This window comes from Tachypleus tridentatus, chromosome 13, assembly GCF_004210375.1.
Source record: "Tachypleus tridentatus isolate NWPU-2018 chromosome 13, ASM421037v1, whole genome shotgun sequence".
Taxonomy (NCBI): domain Eukaryota; kingdom Metazoa; phylum Arthropoda; class Merostomata; order Xiphosura; family Limulidae; genus Tachypleus; species Tachypleus tridentatus.
In genome coordinates this window covers 150,500,133-150,525,557 of record NC_134837.1, presented here as the reverse complement: position 1 = coordinate 150,525,557, position 25,425 = coordinate 150,500,133, and the positions used below count along the sequence as shown (strand labels likewise).

General features: G+C 36.3%; 1 protein-coding gene across 1 annotated transcript in view; it reads right to left on the bottom strand.

Moving 5' to 3' along the window:
* Positions 1–25,071, bottom strand: part of LOC143240331 (LIM and senescent cell antigen-like-containing domain protein 1) — a 34,831-nt gene extending 9,760 nt beyond the window's left edge. Inside the window, exons 1-8 of the mRNA XM_076482591.1 lie at positions 24,643–25,071; positions 8,027–8,142; positions 5,958–6,003; positions 5,452–5,639; positions 5,046–5,117; positions 4,661–4,738; positions 4,106–4,256; positions 3,029–3,170 (exon numbers count right to left, since the gene is read on the bottom strand). Coding sequence (XP_076338706.1) covers positions 3,029–3,170; positions 4,106–4,256; positions 4,661–4,738; positions 5,046–5,117; positions 5,452–5,639; positions 5,958–6,003; positions 8,027–8,130 — 781 coding nt within the window. The 5' untranslated portion in view covers positions 8,131–8,142; positions 24,643–25,071. The remainder of the gene's footprint in view (positions 1–3,028; positions 3,171–4,105; positions 4,257–4,660; positions 4,739–5,045; positions 5,118–5,451; positions 5,640–5,957; positions 6,004–8,026; positions 8,143–24,642) is intronic.
* Positions 25,072–25,425: the final 354 nt, after the last annotated feature.

The following is a 25,425-nucleotide window of genomic DNA, read 5'->3' as shown; positions in this document are numbered from 1 at the left end:
CCAGTTAATACCAAATTTATTCAAAAACCCGGCACAAAACTGAGGTCTATACTATGTAAAAACTACACTGACAAACACCACGCCAACATTATTTATAAAATACAATGTGATAACTGCCACGACTTCTATATTGGAGAAACAAGTAGAAAAATGGAAACCAGATTCAAAGAACATAAAAAGTCACCTTCACACGTTTTCGAACACTGCAAGTCAAATAAACACAACATAACCATAGAAAACACTCAAATACTAAATAAAGAAACAAACATAAACAAACGCAAAATTAAAGAAGCCTTACTTATACAACAACTTAAACCCAAAATAAACCAATATAAAGGAACGCCTTTATACCTATATTAATATAATAAAATAAATAAAATTATATATTCAAACATCTAACACCGCCCTCTACATTTCGACACACAGTTACACAACCCCTTTCAAACATGTGGTCAGCTTCCGGTCAGTTACCTCTTTCTTTGTGAACCTGACGATGACCAAAGAAGGTCGAAACGTTGTTCGCTCTTCTATGTAAAAAATATTTTCTCAACCAAAACGAGCCGTTTTTTGCATATAAAATTCTCAACAAGTGGGTTTCTCGACATCACTGAGATATGAAGTCAGTGAGACACACAAAAAAAATGAATGTAAAATGGAAAATTTGATTAAAAGAATTACGTAAACAATAGTACCAATAACTGCACTGAAGGATAAAGTCTCAGAAAGAGGTACTTAATATCACAAAAACTGTAAAGATGACAGGAAAGAAGAACACATGGAATATCTCTCCTTTCCCCCCCCCCCCAAAAAAAAAGAGTAATATGAGGATCTAGAACTTGCAAAGAAAGAAGGGTTTTAAAAGACACCTCTGGTAAAAGAACAGATACAGGGAATATAATAAAAAATATCATTTGGCTGATTTTTAAATGTATCTGCAACAACCATGATATTAGAAAGTAAAAGTTAAAAAGATTCAAGAAGAAAAATCATCTAACATAACACTAGCATACTCATTATAACAGAAATTTATCATGATTTAAAAAGAGTATGACTGAAAAAATAAACAAATACATTCATGAAAAGTTTCCTCAGGATTAGAACTAGCAGAAAAATCATGTTTCTTAGTCAGAAAGTGAATGGGCCTGGGCAAAAGATCAAGCTTGTTCACCAATGAGTGAAAAACATGTATGTCTGTCTCATAAACTTAGCATCCACATAATTAAGAAACCACACTTGGCTGATCACCAACAAATGATTTAGATAATTACTGAGAACTGAAAATACAGCGAGATTTCCCTATACACCAGAAGTAGACTGTGAAGAAACCCTCCAAAACATTTGTTGTAGTAACAGAAGTGTTAATACTAGAGTTATCAATAAATTCTAATTCATGATCAAAACAAATAAAGATGCAAAAGTTACAGCACAAATGTATAGTTTTTAACCTTTTTGTGGTGAGCTCATGTAATTTGCAAAAATCAAGCCATGAATTTCACTCGTACAACAATACATGCAGTAACTCTGAATGTATGTTCTCAAAAACTGGTATCTCATACTCAAAGAATAACTTGTTATAATTAAATGTTTTAATTAAAAATATGTTAGTTTTCTATTGTTATTAGTTACATTCAAACTGTTAATAAATAAAGTGCAAGATGATTTTCATTTTAAATATAAAAATACTTTTCAAACACCCCCAGTTTGCCCATAAAGAACAAAGGTCCACTAGAATATCTTTAAAGATTTTCCTTTTGTTAAATTCATAATTTTAGATCCTTTCCTTTTCACATATAGTTAATTTTTGATGTTTTGCTTTCCTTTCCCAACCATTACCACTTATTATTCATCTCAACAAAAGTCATTTTTATATAGCTTATACAGTTCAAACAAATCTGTTGAAAGTGAGCATGACAGATGTCAGAGTTTGAAAAAATATATTACGTGTTTCAATTTTATTCATTCTGAGAACTTTATAAGGAATTAGTCAAAAGGTTACGCAAGTTTTGTATCCTTTAAATGCACCTCTACTCGACTATTATTGAAGATACAAAAAGCCAAATCTCAGAATTTTCATAGTTCATCAGTCATATAACAACACATCTAAAGTTTTAAGTATTTTTTTGCAGGTTTGGAATAAAGGACTGAAAACATGGATAAAATAAAACTTCAAATCATAACATACACTGATAGTAAAAGGTATTTAATCAAATTTTGGATGTAACACAGTAATTTGTTCAGAAAAGTGTTTAATAGCTTCAGTTGCAAAAGGGTTAACTAGAAATTTGGCTTCTGGTGAGAAAGTAGAGCCTATTTATTTTGGTTAGTATTTGCACAAGCCATATGGGAAGTAAAAGAGTAGAGATTTAGAATCATAATTTGCAGGTTACTGACACAGCAAGAATGCCTCAAAAAGAAAAAGTTTACACTATTTTAGTGCTAAGTATACCTGATTCTTGTTATTTGTAGCATGTGTAAGTTTTACCGATGTCACACCAATATAAGTTTCAATGTTAAGCATTCCTTATGCGACACATTTTTTGCACCTACTGACAGACTATATGTGGTGCAAGTGGTTAAAACAGGTAACCCTTCCAAGCAACCTTTGTCCCCCTTTTGTAGAAATTACTTGTAAACCTCAAGAAATGCAACTACTCACTCAGCGAAATAATTTATTTTCACCTGTTTAGAGCTCATGTTTAAAGAAATTCCTGTTGTATAGAACCGTATCTTTTTTATGTTGCACTGTTGTTGTTTTGGTGCACAGTTATACGAGTTATTTTTGCTTTGTCCACTGTGGAGATTTGAAATCCATATTATAGCTTTGTAAGTCCATAAACTTACCATTGTCTGATCTTTATCACACTTTGATACTAGTTAACAAAAGTAAACATAATAAATAAGTTTCTGTCCCTTTTGTTGAAAAAGTACTAATGCTGAAATATTTTTAGGGAATTGACTATAACTTCAGGAAACAGTTGGTTCACTTCTGATAAAACACAAAATTTTCATTTGCAGTAAAAATTCTTACCATCTCCAGCAATAACATTATTGCAGACAAAGCACAAATTACCAAACAACTGGTGGTAATGGGTTTCACAATAAGCAAGTCCTTTCTTTTCATAATGACGATGACCCAGGAAAGGTTTTTCACACTTGGCACAAACAAAGTGCTAGTGAGAAGAGAATAAAATATCAATTGTAGTTATTAATAAAAGTTAATAGGATTTTTATTTATTAAAAAGAAATTATTCCTAAACTTCAGCTTCCCAAATATGTTAAGAAATAAACACATGCAAATATACAAAAGTTTCTTAAACCATGATTGCTTATAAACTATTGTACATTCAAAGTCTAACACGTTAATTCCTTTAAATAATAAAGACAATCTTAAATAATAAATAATAAGTTGTTCAAGTCTATTCTTAGAAGATGAAATTTGAAATCCAGTATTGGATAAAATTATCAAATTTATGGCTTTCTATTCAAGTTCTTTAACTACTGGTGGAAGCTGTAAATAACACCACCACTTTACCAGTGTGATGAATGGAACCTACTCCATATTATTTAACAAGCAAAATCTCATTATTTTAGTTTAATCAGCAACTGGTAAATAGTAATAATTACAGCAGAATTATATTATAATTAAAAGTTTTCAACTGGTGAAAAACCAATGAAAGTTGAAAAGTAGGAGGGAAATAAATCCAAAATGTTCATTATGTTAAAAAAAAAGGTTAAAGTGTGAGCACAAAAAATATTATGTAATCAAAAATAAAACTAGGAATCTGTGAATATATGGATTAATCACATATTCCTATTAAACACACTAAAAAAATCCACACTCATATAACAAAAGCATTAGTATTACATTTATTTAAAGGACTTCAGTTTTACTTAATGTTTTTGTTGGTTTTACTTTGCTCAATGCTGTTTTTCTAGGTAAATTTTTGTAATGCAAGTTTACATGCATCAATTTGTTACACATCTGTAAAACTAACAACTGCCATAGATTACCAGATACTGATAACTTACTTTTATCAATTTCAGAAGCTTAACTAATTTTGTTGTGACAATGAAAAATCAAGAAGTCTTAACAAATTGCTCTTACTTCCACATGCCAATGTTTACCCAAGGCAGTCACCACTCTCTCCTCAATGGGGCGACGACATGCTCCACAAATCGGGATTCCCATCTTATCGTGGCAGCGTAGACAGTAAAGTTCATTTTTTACTTCACGAGCTTCTGCTGTCAGTTCAATGCTGAAAATTTTGCATCATCCAATATCTTTCTATGAAATATCTCTAGTTCCAATTATCACAATTAACACAAGTGCTAAGTCTTTCTGAGAATTAAAAATACCAATTTTTTACAAAATAAGATAAAAATAATTTTCCTTCTAAAATTACATATGTGAAGTAATTGTATCACAAAGTAATACAGACTCAGTGTACGTACTACTAAGAGAAATAGATAATATCCAAGGTTATTTAAGCTTTCAATAAAGCAATTACATATAAATATGGAAAAATGCATTTCTAAAACATAAAATATGCATATAAAAGTAAACAAGCTGAGCAAAAAGTCAGTAAGAAAATTACTTGTTGTAAAATAGGCCTAATCTTCGATGGCTGAACATTAAGTGTACACAATTAATATATCTTACCAACATGCTGTACAATTAAAGTGATATGGATGGTAAGGTTCTCCACGAAACTTCAAAGGAGTATCGTCAATGATGGCACTGAAAAAATATTATTTTGCCTTCCTTAGAAATAGCAGGTAAGATTTTTTTTTTTTTTTTTAAATTGTAACATTATTAGTAATACTAAACTATTAGCACTCTCCTGTTGATTAAACAAAAACAATATCAGTATCAGTTATAAACAATTACATGGGTTTTCTTGTAGCCATAAAGTAACACATTCATAGAGGTATAGAAGTTAAACTTGTCATTTAAACTAAACTTTTCTTTAGGAAATTAAAAATTATGAATAGCATCACAAAGATTTTAGTTTCCATAAGTATCCATTAAAATATGCTATACTTACTGGCACTTATAGCAAATATATTTTCCAATAGCAGCAGCTTTCACTTTAGCATTACAGTCATGACACAGAGCTCTAAGTAAAAGAAAAACTCAAATTAGAAATTAATTTCAGAAGTGTTGTATTAATTCTAGTTATATTTTGACAAATAGACAAACCAGGGCAAAGTAAAAAAAAATAAATTCTGAAACAATGTTTCCCATAAGAGTTATTCTTAGTACATAATTCTATTTTCTAAACAACATTCGCTCACCAAAAAATGTTTTACACTAACAAAATGAAACAAAACAGTGAAAATATTTTGTTTAATTTATAAATATATGAAACCCTAACAGATTGGATTAGTTACATTTATCTTCTGCAATATCATCAATTATTATATTTGTTATAGGTGTCTTTATTTTCTTACCTCTTTGCATTGATAATAAATCCTTGGTCAGCTAATGGTACCTGACACATCTCACATCGAAAGCAGTTGGGATGCCAGTTATTGTTCATAGCTTTGATTACTCGGCCAATGATGAACTCTTTACATTTTCCACAGGATGGAGCAAACAGAATATGGAAATCATGTTCACAATACTTTCTACCTTCAAACTGTATTAAAAAACATACTTTTTGGTGGAATCACATCACAAATATAAATAACCAAAAATTAATGATTTCTAACAAAAGTTTTTTTGTACTTTTAGGCACAAGATGTACTAGTGGAACAAAGCAAAATGTGATACAATGAACTGTTAGAAATTATAACAATCTACATTCACAGCTTAAATCAGTTGTATACAGCTTTAAAACTGAAGGAGTATTGTAAAATTTAGATTGACATTACAACAAAAACCAAGTTCATTTCATCATGTCTCTTAACTTGTTGAAAAAAACCAACAACAACAACAACTTCTAGTTTTTCCCTACCTCATAAAAGATCCCTTCTGGAAAAGGTCTAAAACACTGAGCACATCTGCAATTTTTTCATGAGAACAAATTGAATAATTAAATAAATTATACAAAAAATATGAACAAAATATAAAAAAAGCTTTCATTGACAATAAAAATTTAAAATTTTTCAAATGTCATCTAATTTTTACTAGAAACATTAGTTCATTAAAAATTTTTTTACTTCCAGTTGATATTATTTCTAAAAATACAAAATAATGTTTGATGTCAATGGCTTATAAATCACTATTCTTATAAACATATACCCATGTAATGATTGAAATAGTTTTGAATTTCAGATTTTTATGACTAGTTCATAATACAGATCTTCAGTCAGGTATATACAGAGAAATGTTTTAAAAATTTAGTTGCAGTTGTTCCGAATGTAGTAAAATAATATTGTTAACTAAATATTGAAGAATGGTGTGCACATAATAAAACTTACTCACATAAAGTTGAAAATGTTAATGACTAAAAACTATCACTTTGGTCATGTGTCTGTCCACCTGGGGAGAGGTGAGCTCATCTCAAGGGGTTGTACAACTGTACATTTTGGAATGAGTTAGGTTTTATCTCAATACATGTTGCTTGGGATAGTTCATAATGTATTTAGCATTGAATTATGATATACTGTACATTTAGCACTTGGTCTGTATTTAAATGTTAAATCAGAATTCTTTGTTTTTGTTACATATGGACTAGTGTAAAAATCATGCCACCCCAACAACCAGTAAGGTTTTTCACATAAAAATTTTGCTTGACATATTCAATTGTGTTTCTTTCCTTTGATGTATGTATTCAACTTATTCAATGCATTACATCTCTGTAATCTGCATCTTGTAGTTTTAAACTTACCTATCAGATAGAACTGGACAAACTTTCAAAATTAAGTAGCTTCTGCAAGTAAAATTTTATTTTCATATGCAATACTTCTAAAAATTCACAGCTCTGAAAATTTCAAGATATTTCAATTTGTTTTTGAGAAACAGTTTAAAATGCTTATCTTTGCTGCAAGCTTCAATTACTGATTTTTGTCTTCTTACGTGATTGTACAACTTACTTATAATATAGTTTTTATTTTATAAAATTATATTTTGTCTTTTCATTGATACAAAAATATTGCACATAGTTTCATTTTTCTTATGAGTAATGGAGTAATCAAACCAAAATAATAAGAATTTTTTTTAAATGGATGATTACAAGGTTTTATTTAATGTTTCAAACCTGATTCGTTTTATTATATATCTAATTTTAAAATTTCGTTTCTCCTTTCAAACAGTTACTTGGCTAGTAATTGTAGCAAAAGTTGTATGCATCTTTTTTTTTCTAGAACATTTTTAAAACAATTTTAGCTAAGTTTTATTACTTTGTTCCAATCCTTTGCAAATCTCCTATGAAATTAGCTTATACAATAATAAAGAACAGAAAACAAGTTTTTATTATTTGTTTTAATCATTATGCTACAATATCTCAAAACTAAGGTTCACGTAATTACTTCATACCATGACAAATTAAAAATTGGTATTGAAGTTAAAGTTCAAATTATTACCATTTTATTCAAAAAATTTCTATCCTCTTAAAATTTTTTACCTGTATAAAATTAAATAGATATAACTTTTTATTGTATAATTCAATTAATGATCCAATTTTTCCCTTGGTATGAGATGTATCCATTCAGGCATTACATATTTAAGTAACATTATCTTTTTTACTTTTCTATACCATTTTATCTATATATTTTGTAAATAGTTTAATGTCTGCCATAACTCATGACCAAATTTAAGAAATTTCAAAGTAGATTTTCATTGATGTTACAAGCAGCAGTGTGACAAGAAAAAACTCATTCAGGTTACAATTACATTACTCATAATTCCTTATCATATTTGTAGGTTTAACATGCTCATATCATTATAGTACCTTACATTTCTTAGGCGTGCAAGTTTTAACATGAAAACAAAAACAATCCTCTCTTATATAGAATTATGGATATATTATGTTGAAATAGTCTACAGGAAAAAAATGAAGAAACTGATCATATAGTTACTTACACAAAGCATCCTTGATGCCACACTTCTCCATGGGAATTTACAACTTTTTCATGGGGTTCAAAACCATCCCCACAACGGGAGCAAAACATGGTGCTGAGTGACATTATATATGTACTCTAAAACAAAGAAAGGTTACACATGTGAATTGTTGTATAAAGTAAACATTTTAGGAATGTATGCCATTCTTCTCTTAACTATGAGAATAAGATTCTATAAATAGGTTTATAATATACTACACATTTTGCAGAAGTCAAAAAGAAAACAAATCATTCCAGAATAAACACCAATTATTATATTATTAATAGCTTTTCAAAGTGTAACTTTCTTTTTTACCTCTGCAGTGATTCCATATTATATCTTAGGCATTTCTCCAAAACATACTAAGTATCAGTACAAAAAACCAGTACATTTCAGAAGAACAATGATCAGTGTACCGTATATATTAGAAACTGTAACAGTAAATTTCCTAAATAAACATAAATATATTTGGCACTGATGAGTCAAAACATTTACACTGCTTCTAAAAAATGTGGACAACATATTTTTAGGCAGAACATGTTTCCATTTTTAATTGTTTCATATATTGTAATACTTGTGCATCCACTTTCATTAAAAGAATGATATTATGAGCTATGTTAAATAGATTATTTGTCTACGAGGGCTGTTCAAAAAATATGTGGACTGTTTGAATTGCGCGGCTCCAGGGGAATCCACTTGGTGTCGCTAGGTTCGCACAGATCAGCTGATTACAACGCCATTTCCCGATTGCAGATATCTTCATTTGTGTATTAGCTACGCGGTTTTAAGTGAAATGCGATTTTTCGTTTGGCAGATTTCAGAATAAATGACCTGAAGGAGCAACAACTTGCTGTGAAATTTTGTGTTAAACTTGGAAAATCTGCGACTGAAACTTTTGCTATGCTTAACACGGCTGACGGTGATGTTGCTATGAAGCGTACGGCATGTTTCAAGTGCCAGGAACGTTTTAAGGATGGTCGACAGTCCATTGAAGATGATGAGTGTCCTGGACGTCCTTCCACATCGACAAAATCAACACCCTGGTGTGGGCAAATTGACGTCTGACTGTCAGGGAGCTTGCTGAAGAGTGTGGGATGTTGGATCTTGTTACGAGATTTTGACCACAAAATTGAAGATGCGGCGCGTTGCTGCGAAATTTATGCCTCAGAACTCGCGAGTTTTTGGCCAAACACTCGATCACTGTTCTTCCCCACCCACCCCCTACTCACCTGACCTTGCTCCTTGCGATTGTTTCTTGTTTTCCAAACTCAAAAGACCCTTGAAAGGAAGAAGATTTGAGACGATTCCCGAGATTAAGGCAAATGCGACGAAGGAGCTGGAGGACATTACAAAAGAAGCGTACCAAGACTGTTTCAACAAGTGGAAACACCGTTGGGATAAGTGTGTGCGTTGGGGAGGAGAGTACTTTGAAGGGGTCGCAGACCTCTAACTTCTAAATAAAGTACATTTTGTTTTATGACGTCAGTCCGCGTATTTTTTTAACAGACCTCCTATATTTACCCCTCTGTTTATTATGAAAGTTAACATTTCTTAAAATGAAATTGTATATCCAATAATACATACCTCTATTCACACTACAGATATTAATCAAATTAAGATTTCCTTAATTTGGCCATCTTAGCACTGGCCTGATTTTTTCTCATTTGCACTAATTTTTTATTCCCCACTCAATTGCTCTTGAAAGTATTTGTCATGACACTCTCTAACCTGGTACTGTATATAAATAACTCATTCAGGTAATATTATCACATTTTTAGACTGACCCAATCCACAGTCTCCAACACTCCTCGTGGTAAGAAAGGGCAGAAGAGTGAGAGAGGAGGAAAGTATCATTGGAAATACATTTTTGATTTAAGAAAATGTTAACTCCCAAAACACATTTACCTCTTCTCACACTACAACTATAATCCTACATTGAAGGACCTGTGAGGGCATTACCAACACAGAATTTCTGTAGAGATTATAAACATGCCAATATACAATTAGCAACCTTGTAGGGGAACCACTCTAACCCCAGAACAGGTAAGCTCTTCATCCAAAACCTAATTCATTTACTGTGTGTTGAATTTGACACAATCCATCATCATTATTGGCCAGGCCCCAACCAGGTAGCTCATGTTCTACTACTTAGGATTGGAATTGTAGGGCCATGGTCCCTAAATTCCCCCTTGATGTGGATTCCTGTATGTAGTGAGGGGACCTCCCAGGGAAGGTTCTGTTCTTTTAGTTTACCTCCTCTGGGATCTAAACATCCACCCATGTGTTTTCCATGCATGGCAACCCGTGAATTGAAGGAGAGGATCCTGGTGGTTGAGGGCTCTAATCCTAACACACCACTGTGGCCTTGAATTTCTGTAGATGGGTGGCTTTGGGGTGGGCCTCCCTTGCGTCAATCGACTGGTCCACTTGGGCTACGGTCAACCATGTACCAGTGTTGAATGTTCTCAAGTCAAGTCAGTAAAAAAGCTTTGATTTGGTGAAATATTGGTTGAAACATCCACATCTCAACATAGGGATATATACACCTCATGCTACTTTGAATTCATCACGAGAAGTTATTGTTAAGAGGGATTTGATGAATATCTCAGAGTCAGAGATTCTCACTGGTTTCTCCACCCATGGAGTTTCTGCAGTGAGGCATATATCCACTCGCAAAGATGGAATTACGATGCCGACCAATGTCCTTATTCTCACATTTACATCACCACATATGCCTGCCATCATCAAGGCAGATTATCTTAATTGCAGAGTATGGCCATACATTCCAAACCCTCTCCAATATTTCCAGTGTCAGCGGTTCAGTCACTTGAAGATGCCGTATCATGGTTCCTTGAGGTATGCTCATTGTGGTGGCAAGAATCGTGATGCCTACGAGTGTGAAACGAACCCTCACTGCATCAATTGCAATGGCTCTTACCCGTCCTACTTTCATTGTTGCCCTAAATAGTTGGAAGAAAGAGGGATGCAACATTTAAAAATGATTCGTAACATTACTTATCCTGAGGCTCACAAGTTGCTGCCCACCACTACATCTCTGACATACGCTGCTACATTCTATTCCACTACTACAGTGAGAGTGCAGACAGATCTCTCTGTGCCTCCAAAAGAATCATTCTCAAAACAAATGAAAAGTCTTTTGACCTCCACAGTTAAAAGAGTTGATGAATCAACTTCAACACCCATCTCTGTCCCTTCCATACATTCCAAGAAATCCCAAGATTCCCTTCCTTTAATTTTGGGTACAGGCATTTCCTTGCATACATCTTCTTCTCTCAAGCTATGATGCAAAATGATCATTCGTTCATGTCCTCAGTCACTGAAATCCTCTACCAACAGCAAAGACCTGCCCAACTGACCTAAGCCCAGATCCATAAAGGTTGATAGACCTCCCTCAAATAAAGACAGTAAAGAAAAAAAGACGTGGTTCTAAACAAAAGGGTTCACCACCCACTTCACCTACATGTAAATGAAAATGGCCACCTTGATACAATGGAACTGTTGAAGTTTACATTCTAATCTGGATGATATTAAAACACTAACTGCTTCCTACCATCCTGTATGTCTCTCCTTATAGGAAACATTTCTGAAACCTGCCAATACAGTCACCTTTTGGCAGTTTTCTTTGTACAGAAATTACAGACTGTGTGATAAATGAGTGAATGGAGGAGTGGCACTGTTGGTTGATCAGCATGTGCCCACCCTGTCTTTGCCACTCAACACACCCTCGAAGGCCATAGCCATCTGTGTTTCTGTGGGTCATACCATTACTGTTTGTTCTCTTTACCTGTTGCCTGGAGAGACATATGATCAATCACACCTTGATGCTCTCATTGAACAGTTGCCATCTCATTTTTTAATCCTGGGGGACTTTAATGGACATCATTCCCTCTGGGGAAGTGCTGATGTTGAGAGGAGGGGATGCTCCATAGAGCATATGCTTTCTGATCACCTTTCTCTTTTCAATACTGGTTCTTCTACTTATTTTCATGCACCTTGTCAGTCCTTTACTGCTACTGACCTCTCAATTGGCTCCCCTTCACTATTCTCCTATTTTTCTTGGAGGGTTGACAATAATCCATGAGGCAGTGATCATTTTTCTATAATTTTGAGAGAGACTAGCTGTGGTTGATGTCACCCGACCCACATGTCCCAGTGAAAGCTGGATCAAACAAACTGGCCCTCTTACACTGCTCTCACATATCTTAATCCTGCCATTGTCTGTAAGCCATCAATAGATGACTTTGTGGAACAGTAAATGACTGTATTATACAAACAGCTGCTCAGTGTGTTACTAAAACCTGGAATCCTGCAAGCCACATAGCACGGAAGGCTCAAAAAACAGACCTGGAATACTTTTTGTAGGTATCCCACACTCTCTCGCACCTCTTCGCTTTCCATCAGGCCCATGCACATGCTCAATGGGGAGGACATCAAAGCCGGAAAGAATCTTGGATTGAGTTCACAACCAGCATATCTTCTATCACCACTTTCAAAGTCATATGGGACAAGATTTGAAAGGTTAGTGGGCACTACAATTCTGTCCCCTCTTGATCTTTCTCTCTGATGGCCAGGTGTAAGCTTTTGCTGGGTATCTAGAACTTCTGCTTCTTCCTCCACCTTCTTAGCCATCAAGACTAAGGCAGAGCAAACACCTCTTTCCTTTCGAGCTGATTGTCTCTATGACTATAATCGTCCCTTTACACTGGTGGAACTCAAACTGGCTCTTCATTAGTCTGGCAGTATATTGGTCAGACCTAATGATGTACACTATGAAATGCTGCACCATCTATCTCCTGCTTCTCTTGCTACTCTTCTGATTGTTTTTAAATGGATGTGGCAGGACAATGTTTTTCCTGATGCCTGGCACCAGGCTATTGTCTTACCTTTCCCTAAGCCAGGGAAAGATCCCAATATTCCTTCAAACCACCATCAAATTGCTTTGATGAGCTGTCTCTGAAAGACTTTAGAGATGATGGTTAATACTTATCTTGTTAGTTCCTCGAGTCAAATAACCTCCTCTTGACCACCCAATGTGGGTTCCAACAATAGAGCTCCACCATAGACCATCTGATTTGACTTGAATCATCAATTAGAAAAGCCTTTCTCAAACGACAACATTTTGACAACATCTTAGACATCAAGAAGGCTTATGATATAACATGGAGATACGGCATTTTGTGAGACCTCCACATATATGGGTTACGTGGCCACTTGCCCATTTTTATTAAAACTTTTTAATAAACAGATGATTCCATGTTCATGTGGGTTTGACACTTTCCTGTTCTTTTCTACAGGAAAGTGGAGTCCCTCAGGGCTGTGTTTTGAGTGTCACATTTTTCAGTATAAAGATTAATGTCATCACTGAAACACTCCTTCTTAATGTTGCAAACAGGCTCTATGTCAACGACTTTCACATCTCATGTCACTCATCAAACATGAGGTATATTGAGTGGCAGCTACAGACTGCCCTCAATCGTTTACTGAAGTTCATCATAACAAATGGCTTTAACTTCTCTTTCTCTAAAACTGTTTGCATGCACTTTCACCACCAAATGATCCTGAACTCTGTATAAGTGAAGTTGTGCTGCCTGTGGTCCCTGAGACAAAGTTCTTGTGGCTTACCACACATCAAGCAGCTACAAGTCAAATGTACAAGAGCACTGAACATTCTCCGGGTCCTCTTTTCCACCACTTGGGGAGCAGATCGATGTTCTAGGTTAAAAATATATCATACTCTTATTCAATCAAAACTAGAATATTGATCACTGGTCTATGGCTCTGCCAGGACCTCAGCCTTAAAGATGCCAGACCCCGTTCATCATCAAGGACTTTGGCTCTGCACCAGGGCTTTCTGCACTTCCCCTGTTCAGAGCTTATACACAGAGTCTCAAGAACCTTCTTTGTACCACTGCTGTTTGCAAATGTCTTTACTATATGCTTCAAAACTTTGTTCCTTAAAGCATCCCATCTGGGGTTGGGCTTTCCTTCCTTGGTGGGCCATGCTTTTTCAGAACAGTTGATCTGCCATTGCTGCTTTCGGCCTTCTAATTCAGGTGCAGTTGGATGAATTGGGTCTATTCTTGGTTAATAACTTAACTGTTATTGCCCTTTTTAATGAATACAGTGCTGTATCCACTGGTCAGCCCATCCCACCATGGCTTATTACAGTCCCCAAATGTGACCCAAATCTTTAAGCCATCTGAGAATAACAGACACTCCCAATTGGAAATACTAACTGTAATTTGCTAAACATCTTTTGAACCATCCTTCCATTCCTATTTATACAGATGGTTCAAAATCAGGTGTGTGGACTCTGCCATGGTTTGTCGTGGTTCGGTGGTTGTGCACAGAATCCCCTTTAGAGCCTCTGTGTTCAGTGCTGAACTGTATGCCATTTCTCTTGCCCTGGATCACATAGAACCTAAGCAGTTCTCAAACTGCACTATTTATACTGACTTGCTTAGTTCTATACTGGCCCTGGAATTGCTTCACATTAATTCACACCCTGTTCTCACCGATACTCAAAACCAAATGGCCCATTTCTCTTTAACATTTACTTCTATCTAGTTTTTCTGGATACTGGACCATGTTGGTATTCGAGGGAATGAGCTTGCCGACACCACAGCTAAATCTGTCTGCTCTGGCACTATCACTGCTGTGCCTGTTCCATACATGGACTATGGTCCTGTATTCAAGGCACGGCTCTGTGCCAGTTAGCAGTTGACTTGGAGTGAGCGATGTAAAAACAAGCTCTTCCAAATACAACCCTCTATTGGACTTTGGTTGTCTTGCTTCCATAAAGATTGGAAAGAAGAAGTTGTTATAACTAGACTATACATTGGTCACAGTTTTTTAACTCATCATTTTCTTTTATCTGGGACTGATGCACCAATGTGTTGTCTGTGTAACACTCATGTCACAATAAGCCACATTTTACTGTCTTACCGTCTTTACAACTCTCAATGATGGCACCATTTTAAAGATGTTCTATCCCAAGGTTTATACGTAACAGTAGAGGGTGTTATTGGCGATGGTAGCACTGTCAACCTGAGAAATGTTTTTAGTTTTTTAAACACCATTAATCTCTTTAATGCTATTTAAGTTTTTTAATTTACACATTAGATAGTTCTCATAATGTATTTGCACAATCTCTATAACCTCTTGAATGCAAATCTATAGTTTTTAGTATCCATGTATATACATCTGGTATTCATTCTCTTCCACTACCATGAACAATCTCCAATTCTTAAATATGGCATCAACAAACCTTAAACGTGTGTCCACAAAAAAGGAAACTAATAACTAATACCATTGAGGTTAAAGTAATAAAAAAACTTTTTTTTTCAAAAAGAGAGAGTTTAAAGCATGAATTTAAACCCTTCTTCTGTAAGAGCACCATTGAAGGCTTTGGGAAAAAGTATGCACTAGGTGTTGCAACTGGTAAAATTCTGAAGCCCTTTTTTTTCTGTTTATTTATGCTCATAAATCAAAGTTCTTGGTTTTACTTACAGAAATTATAGAATTAATAAGAAAAAATATTATCTTTGATTGATTGATTTAGTGTTTTATGGCACAAAGCAGCGAGGCTATCTGCGCCAGATATTCGGTAAAAATGTAAAAAAAATAAATAAATAAATGTAGTAATAGACATAAATGGAAATGAAGGTAAAACAAAAAAGTATAAAACCAATGTTGACACCTAGTCTACAATGTTAAGATAGAAGGCAGAGTATAAGAAGTTGTAAGGTATTTACTCTAGCAAAAAGGTAATGATCATAACCCACCAGGGAGACTAACACGTAAGTTCAAGAACCACCGTCAGTCACCTGAAGTTGGTCTTTCCAGTCCATGTGTCATAGCAACCAGTATCAAAATGTAAAATAATAGAAGTTTTAAAAGATACATAGCAAAATTGTAACAATGAGTAGCCAAATGTCCAGTAAAAAGATAAAGTCAAGTAAATGGAGTAGAATGTGTAAAAGTAATTGAAGATAAAAGCAAAACGGCAATTAAAACAGAAAATGGCGTAAAAACCAATGTTGACATCCAGTCAACAAAGTTTTAAAGGACTACCTGTAGCAGAATGGTAATGATCATAACCCACCAGGAAGACTAACAGGTCAGTATAAAAACCACCGTCAGTCACCTGAAGTCGGTCTTTCCAGTCCTGGTTCCGGGTTGTGAGTCAATATGGCCAGTACTAAAAAGTTAAGTAGTAAAAGTGTGAAATGATATGCAGCAAAAGTACAATAACAACTCGCCAGGACGACTAACGAGTAGTTCAAACGGATAGTTCAAACAGTAGCGTTAGTCACCTGAAGTTTGCCTTTCCAGTCCTGGTGTTGAGTTATTTAATGTTCTGGCCATTGTCCAATGTCAAATTGAAGGAGAGAGATTAAAACTAATAAAGGAACCACAATTAAAAAGGTGTAATGAATAAATATGCAACACTTAAATGAGATTAAAAAGATTAATGGCCATTAAAAAATTAATAACATTATCAAGGTGGACAGAGTCACCATCACCAATAACTCTGTCCAATGTTACAGACTGACCCTGGGAAAAAATATGTTTAAAATATTCCCGTCATTGAGAATTGTAACGATGGCAAAAAAGTAAAACGTGGCTGATAGTGATTTGAGTGTTACACAAACTACACATTGGTGCATCAGTTCCAGATAAAAGAAAATGATGAGTTAAAAAACTGTGACCAATGCATAGCCTAGTGAGAACAACTTCCTCCTTCCGAACTTTACGGAAGCTAGATGGCCAAAGTCCAATTTTGGGTTTGATTTGAAAAAGTTTGTTGTCTCGTTGCTCACTCCAAGTGGACTGCCAGCTGGCACAGAGCCGAGCCTTGAATACAGGATCATAGTCCACGTACAGAATAGGTAAAGTGGTGATATTGCGAGAGCAGATAGATTTAGTTGCCGTGTCTGCAAGCTCGTTCCTGTGAATACCAACATAACATGGTATCCAGAAAAACTGGATAGAAGTAGATGTTAATGAGAAATGGGCCAGTTGGTTTTGAATATCAGCAAGAACAGGTTGTGAGCCAAAGTGAAGTGATTCCAGGGCCAGTAGAGAACTAAGCGAATCAGTATAAATAGCGCAGTTGGAGTACTGCTCAGCTGCAATATGATCCAGGGCAAGAGATATGGCATACAGTTCAGCAGTGAACACAGAAGCTGTAGAAGGGATTCTGTGCGCAACTACTGACCTATAGCAAACCATAGCAGAGCCCACTGAATTACCTGATTTGGAACCATCTGTATAAATGGGAACTGAATGATTGTTTGAAAGATATTAATTGAATAAAAGACGGTACTTCCAATCTGGAGTATCAGCCTTTTTTAGGTGACTGAAAGAAAGGTCACATTTGGGAGCTGTAATAAGCCATGGTGGAATGGGCCGACCTGTGGAATCTGAAATGTTATCCAAGGACAGACCCAATTCATCCAATTAGCCGGATCACGAAGGCCAAACGGAGCAATGACAGATCGTCTGTTCTGAAAAAGTACTGCCCACCGAGGAAGGAAAACACATTTCCAGGTGGGATGCTTTGGTAAGGAATGAAATTTCGAAGTATATTGTACAGATAGTTACAAACGGCGAAGGTGTAGAGAAGGTTCATGAGATTCAATGTATAAACTTTGAACTGGAGAGGTACGAAAAGCCCCAGTGCAGAGTCGAAGTCCTTGGTGATGAATGGGGTCCAGCATTTTAAGGCCGAGGGTCTGGCAGAGCCATAGACCATTGATCCATAATAGAGTTTCGATCTAATAAGAGCACGATATACCTTTAACATTGAACAGCGATCTGCCCCCCAACTGGTGGAAGAGAGAACACGGAGGATGTTCAGTGCTCTTGTGCATTTGACCCGAAGCTGCTTTAAGTGTGGTATAAAGGTCAGTTTACGATCAAAGATAAGCCCCAAGAACTTGGTCTCCGGAACCACTGGCAGCAAAACTTCACCGATATGAAGTTCAGGATCAGGGTGAATACCCCGTCGATGGCAAAAGTGCATGCATACAGTTTTGGAGAGAGAGAAATTAAAACCGTTAGCCAGAGTCCACTTCCGTACACAATTGAGGGCAGTTTGTAGTTGCCGCTCAATATATCTCATGTTTGACGACTGACATGAGACGTAAAAGTCGTCGACATACAGCCCATTCGCAACAGTGAGAGGGAGTTGTTCAGTGATGGCATTTATCTTTATACTGAAGAGTGTAACACTCAATACACAGCCTTGAGGGGCTCCAAGTTCCTGTACAAAAGAACGGGAAAGTGTCGAACCCACACGAACTTCCAATCTCCTGTCCATTAAAAAATTATTTATAAACATGGGTAGATGACCACGTAACCCATATGTATGGAGGTCTCGCAAAACGCCATACATCCATGTTGTGTCGTAAGCCTTCTCTATGTTAAAGAATATTGATACAAGATGTTGGCGGTTGAGAAAGGTTTCTCTGATAGATGTTTCAAGACGAATTAGGTGGTCTGTGGTGGAGTGCTGTCGACGGAACCCACACTGGGTGGGCGAGATGAGGTTGTTTGATTCAAGGAACCAAACAAGATGAGCATTAACCATCCTTTCTAATGTCTTACAGAGACAGCTCGTCAAAGCAATTGGACGGTAGTTTGAAGGAATCTTGGGATCTTTCCATGGCTTAGAGAAAGGTAAAATAATAGCCTGGCGCCAGGCATCAGGAAAAACATTCTCCTGCCAGCTCCGGTTGAAAACAATCAGAAGGACATCAAGAGAAGCAGGAGATAGATGGTGCAGCATGTCATAATGAATATCATCAGGTCCAACAGACGTACTGGCAGACCGATGAAGGGCCATTTTTAGTTCCACCAGGGTAAAGGGACAATTATAGTCAAAGAAACAGTCAGTTTGAAAGGAAAGAGGTGATCGTTCTGCCCGAGTCTTGATGGCCAGGAAGGTGGAGGAACAAGCAGAAGTGCTAGAAAGCAAAAGCTTTCACCTAGAGTGTTAGCGATGTTCCGAACATCAGTAACTTCCTGACCATCAGAGAGTAAGATCGAAAGGGGGACTGAATTCTAGTGCCCATTAACCTTTCGAATCCTGTCCCATATGAACTTGGAACAGGTGGTAGAAGATATGCTGGTTGTGAACTTAATCCAAGATTCCTTCTGGCTTTGACGTCTTACCCACCTAGCATGTGCATGGGCCCGTTGGAAAGCAACCCGGTTTGAAAGTGTGGGATATCTACGAAAAGTATCCCAGGCCAGCTTTTGAGCCTTCCGTGCTAAGTGGCAAGCAGGATTCCACCACGGATGAGGATATCGTGGAAAACGTGTCGAGGTTTTAGGAATACACTGAGCAGCTGCATGTGTAATACAGTCAGTTACCGCTGCTACACAGTCGTCTATTGATGGCTGATTTACGATGGCAGGATCAAATTCTGCAAGAGCAATGAAAGTGGACCAGTCTGCCTGATCCAGCTTCCACCGGGGCACGCGGGCAGGGTGGCATCGACCACGGCCAGTCTCTCTCAAAAGGATCGGAAAATGATCACTGCCTAGTGGATTACTGTCAACCCTCCATGAAAAATGGGAGAATAATGAAGGGGAGCAAACTGAGATATCAATAGCGGTAAAAGACTGACTAGGTGCATGAAAGTAAGTGGAAGAACCAGTATTGAAAAGAGAAAGATTGTGATCAGAGAGCATCCGCTCTACAGATTGGCCCCTCCCATCAATAATAGCACTTCCCCAGAGGGGATGATGTCCATTAAAATCCCCTAGGATTAGAAATGGAGATGGCAATTGTTCAACGAGAGCATCAAGATCTGATTGATCATATGTCTCTCCAGGGGACAGGTACAGAGAACAAACAGTGATGGTATGACCCAAGGAAACACGGATGGCTACAGCCTCCAAGGGTGTGTTGAGTGACAAAGACAGGGTGGGCACGTGTTGATCAACCAACAGTGCCACCCCTCCATGTACTCGACCTTCACACAACCTGTCATTTCTGTACAGAGAAAACTGTCGAATGGAGACAGTATCAGCAGTTTTGAGAAATGTTTCTTGTGAAGAAAGACAAACAGGATGGTAGGAAGCAATCGGTGTTTTGATATCATCCAGATTAGAACGTAAACCTCGACAGTTCCACTATATCAAGGTGGCCATTTTTAAGAACGGGTAGGTGAAGTGGCTGGAGAACCCTTCGCTTTACGACCACGTCTTTTTTCTTTACTGTCTTTAGTCGGAGGAGGTCTATCAACCTCCATGGATCCTGCTCTGGGACGGGTGGGCAGATTTTTGTTATTGGAAGGGGAATCCAGTGACTGAGGACGTGAACGAATAATTGTTTTGTCTCTTGTGGTGGGAGTAAAAGATGTATCAAAAGAAATGCCTGTATTTGAAACTGAAGGACGTCGATCTTGAGGTTTGTTGGAAGGTATGGGAGAAACAGAGATGGGTGTGGAAGTCGATTCATCAACCTTTTTAACCACGGAGGTCAAAAGGCTTTTCATTTGTTTTGAAAACGATTCTCTTGGAGGCACAGAGAGATCTGTCTGCACTCCCACTGTAGTTGTGGAATGAAGTGCAGCAGCATATGTCCGAGATGGAGTTGTGGACAGCAATTTCCGAGCCTCAGGATAACTAATGTTATGTGTCGTTTTCAAACGCTGCACCTCTTTTTCCTCCAACCATTTTTGGCAAGAATGAAAGTAAGAGGGGTGAGAACCATTGCAGTTTACGCAATATGGGTTCATGTCACTGTCATAGGCATCGTGGTCCTTGCCTCCACAACGAGCACATGTCAGGGAACCACGACAAGATGTCTTTGAGTGGCCGAATATCTGACATAGGAAACATCGAAGAGGGTTTGGTATGTATGGCGAACCCTGCAAATGAGATAACCTGCCTTGGCGGTGGCAGGTGCACGTGGTGAAGTAAATGTTGAAACGAGGGTATTTGTTGGCAGTGTAATTCCATCTTTGCAGTGGAGATCGCCTCACTGCAGAAACTCCTTGAGTGGAGAGACCAGCGAGAATCTCTGACTGGGAGCGTTCTTCAAATCCCTTTCAACAATAACTCCTCGTGAAGAATTCAAGGTAGCATGGGGTGTAACCTCAATAGGTATATCCCCAATTGCCTTTGAATTCAAGAGGAGTTCACTGTGTTGGGATGTGGATGTTTCAACCAATATGTCACCAGATCGAAGTTTCTGTACTGACTTTGGAGAGCCGGCAAGACCCTCTAGTCCCTTTTGAATAAAAAAAGGGGGGCATTTGCCCTAAAGGTTTTTCCGAAAGAGAATGTAATATAAGAAAATGAGGTACGTGTGTTACTGATGTTGAAGATTGCTGTTCTGAGTATTCAAGAAGTGGTCGCTTACCCATTGACTGTTGTTTTACAATGTTATTTAAATTTTTTGGAGGATCCATAGGAAAAAGAAAAAATTTCGGTACCCACTGACCCCACCCACCATGGAGCCCTATAAAGTCACGCAAGGACAATGCAGCAACGCCAGGGTTTCGTGAGCACTATACCCAAACACCAGCATCAGGCACAATGTTCACAACACCCATTGAGAACTTCCAACACTGATACTTGGTTGACTCTAGCCCAAGTGGACCAGCCGATTGACCCAAGGGGGGCCACCCAAAGGCCGCCCGTCTACAGGAATTCAAGGCCAAAGTGGTGTGTTAGGGTTGGACCCCTCAACCACCAGGATCCTCTCCTCCCCTTCACGGGTCACCACGCAAGGCAAACAAGTGGGTGGAAGTTTAGATCCCAGAGAAGGTAACCAGATAGAACAGAACCTTCCCTGGGAGGTCCCCTCACCACGTACAGGAATCCACACCGAGGGGTATTATCTTTGTATATGACTGCTAAAATTTCATTTCCTCTACCACAGTAAGAATATCAACATGATGAAAATATTGCAGACTAGGACTACCACTCATGTTGCTACCCAGCTGAAGATTTAGCTCGTGATTTAAGGTTTTAGATTTGTGTATTAATTTATAATTTTAGTCAGTTTGTTAAACAAGACTGACTTTATTAGTTTCCCAAGTCACTTTGTTCTTTTCAAAAGTTCTTGCTTGATAAATATTTGAAATAAGTGGCACAGGCCATCACTCTGAGGAGAAGCTTGAAGTCTTTGGTTTGTGTTTTTTTTTCTTTCTGGGTTATGAATAGATCACAGGAGATTTGACTTGTTTGTTACAAGTTTGGAGAGTGTTTCTGTGGACAATATGTTTGTGCTCTGGAAATGAATAAAATAGTTGGAAATATTATCTTAAGTATAACAAATAACACACTTAAGTTCTAAAATTTCAAATGTTCCTACCTGAGGACCTATGTCTATTGTAATTATCTGCAACATACAGGATAGCCTGTAAGTCCCTACCTATCCAGATGTTATATTCAACTATGCATGTATTATAAAGTTGTTTCTTTTTTTCAGAGAAATATGGCCAATGTAAGCCCATTTACACTTCAAGAGCGTATTGTGACAAGTACATGGGTACATGAGCACAAGAATACTGATGACACCCTGGATACAATAACTGGCAAATTTAGAGAAAGATGGGTAGGGACTTACAGGTCACCCTGTACATTACTCAGTGTGTTTTAAGTTCTTTGCTACACACTGATTCTTATACTGAATTATATTTTGGTTATATTTTATATATTTATAAAGTAATGATATGCCTAATGATGTGTTGTGAATTATTTGAATTGTTTTAAGCCTTTGTTAGATAGGTATAAAGATAAAGAACTGGAGATAATTTTTCTTGTTTGAGCTCCTTTTTCTTTTAGTAAAAGGATAGTAATACAAAAGATTAGGATAAATTTGTTCTTGATGATCTCTGTTCCCCTTTTCATTAAGTAGGTTAACAATGAACTCAATGAACCTACTGACCACATTTTACTTTGCATAATTAAATAACAATATTATAACCAATAACTAGGATGTATTGCCACTTAGAACTGTGAAACTTTATACCAGATGTTTTTACACAGAGATTTAAAATTATTAATATCATACCCATTTCAACAAGTCTATGCAAGAGGTGAGCCGCCTCTATATAGCTGGTAATACAATTTACATAAACTGAGCAATTTCATATCATTGCAATGAATTCATAAGTAGACAGAAAAAAACCCTCAGTCTTTCAAAGAGGCGTGAATATAGTAGCTTATGAAATAGGTTTTTGTTACAAAGAAAATTGTTGTTTAACACATGTAGTTTTAGATGTGATGTTCACACAAAATATAATAGTGATAAAACTGTCTTAACTTGGACATAGTTTAATGAAGAAAATTTTAACCATTTATACAACTAATATTACAGTAAAAATTAATGTTTTACTGGTAGAAAAGACAGTAGGTGGAAGGGTGTGTGTGAGCAAACTGGGATTTCAAACAAGAACTGCTATTTTTAAAGTATAATGACCTAAATATGTACTTAACAATGATGTTGAGACTTTTCCAATGGATCTTGGACAAGTGGAGGTGGATAAAATTATCTTACAAGTAACTTTTATAATATTTATGCAGGAAGCCCCATGAAAAATTGACCCTCTTGCAGCAGTTAAGGGTAAAATTGGCATTATACACTATTAAAGCATCTCAGGTAACCAAATGTTGCCCAAGTTTCAATATTATCATACCACTATAAATTGTATCTTCTAAAATAGTCCAAAGGTGGTTCTCTGAGTACAATACTGACTTACATTTTTCATGTCTTCATAATCATTTGAAATGCATCCATTCATGCCATTAATAAATAACTTGAAAATCTAGTGTGAAGCCCATTATCTATGAACAATACACTTCACAACTTCAAAACAACTTATCATAACTGAGGAGGTCCAGATGTTAAGACATCACTTTATATTTTTAAGCATCTTACTGATTCTGTTGTACTTCAACTGTACTACCAAGTGGGGACCTACAACTTATTAATAATAATACTGAACTCATATTGAATACTATTCATTTTATATCGAATCCCCTATATGCAACTAGTTGATAACGAATGTCTGAAAAAATTTCTAGATTGATCTTCCAATGCAGGTTATACTTTACAAGTTGTACAACTTACTAGCTTACTTCCTTAATCTCGTTAAAAATGTAACTGAACTAACAACGATTACACTCTCATTATGAACATTCTGTGCTTTCCTTATACCAAGCTTGAATAACTTTTAACTGTTGTAAATGTTTACCTACACTCTGTCTGGGTCAGTGACTGAAAGTGAAACCATAATAAGACACAATGCTAGAAGTGAAAGAATAATATTAAACATACAGTACACATTGTTACACTAAACTTATGTAAGTTATGTTAATAACAGTTCTATTCCTAACCTCCTAGCTGTGATATAAACTTTGCTTTTCCTGAAAACTTAGTTTCGGCTAGTATTACTATTAGTACTAAAATAAAACGAAAATTGTAACTGCTTTAGAACTCATTCACGAAAAATGAAAGTAAAACAAACAATTTTGTCAGTAAATTACTTGTAGTTATTCTATAATAGTAGTAGTATTGTTAAGTTATTATAAAACGTAGATTAATAACTCACTTTTATTTACACTTGTTCATAGGGATAAGAAAGTAAGAACTGAGAGACGCCGTCTATCATCCATGAGCTCACACCTACGTCATCTCCCTACTGTGACACATATAAGGTAATGTGTAAAAGGACCTACTTCCTGTGATCACTCCCTTATCGTGACTATGATCTATATGTACCTAGAAAGGCGGAAGGAGATAATTGTCTTTTAGATGACATTGCAGTGGCTTGAGCGTAGAATTACGTAATAAATATGTTTTTACTGCTTGAGCGATCTTGGAAATCTCTTATTTGGCTATTATCAAATATTTAATACTGTAAATCTAGGTTCATTCATTAGTCCATTGAAAGACAAAGTAAAGTAACACTGCTTATTTTCATTTAAGACTACATGTTCTCTGTTTACCAAGAATATCGAAACCCGACTTTTACCTACCGGGAGGAAGGGGTATTTAAATCATAAAATGTTTAAGTTTTAATTAAGAAAATATTTTATAAGTAATGGTTTGTACTGAACGTAGTGTTTAACCAGTAGATAAATTTGATATGGGTCTTTTAGTGTTTAATTTTTTAAGTTGGAGTTAATGTTGCACGCAAATACTGACTTCAGTTTATATTATTTAATAGAGGCTAAACGTTAATTGTCTTTTTCAAACTATTAGATTACGTAGTGGTAAAAGAAGGAAGTTTTGTTGTAGAGTTTTCACGCAAAGCTACATAATGTACCATCTGTGCTTAACGATTCCTACCTCTGAACTGATAAGCTAAAGGGAAAGCAGCTGGTCAATAAAC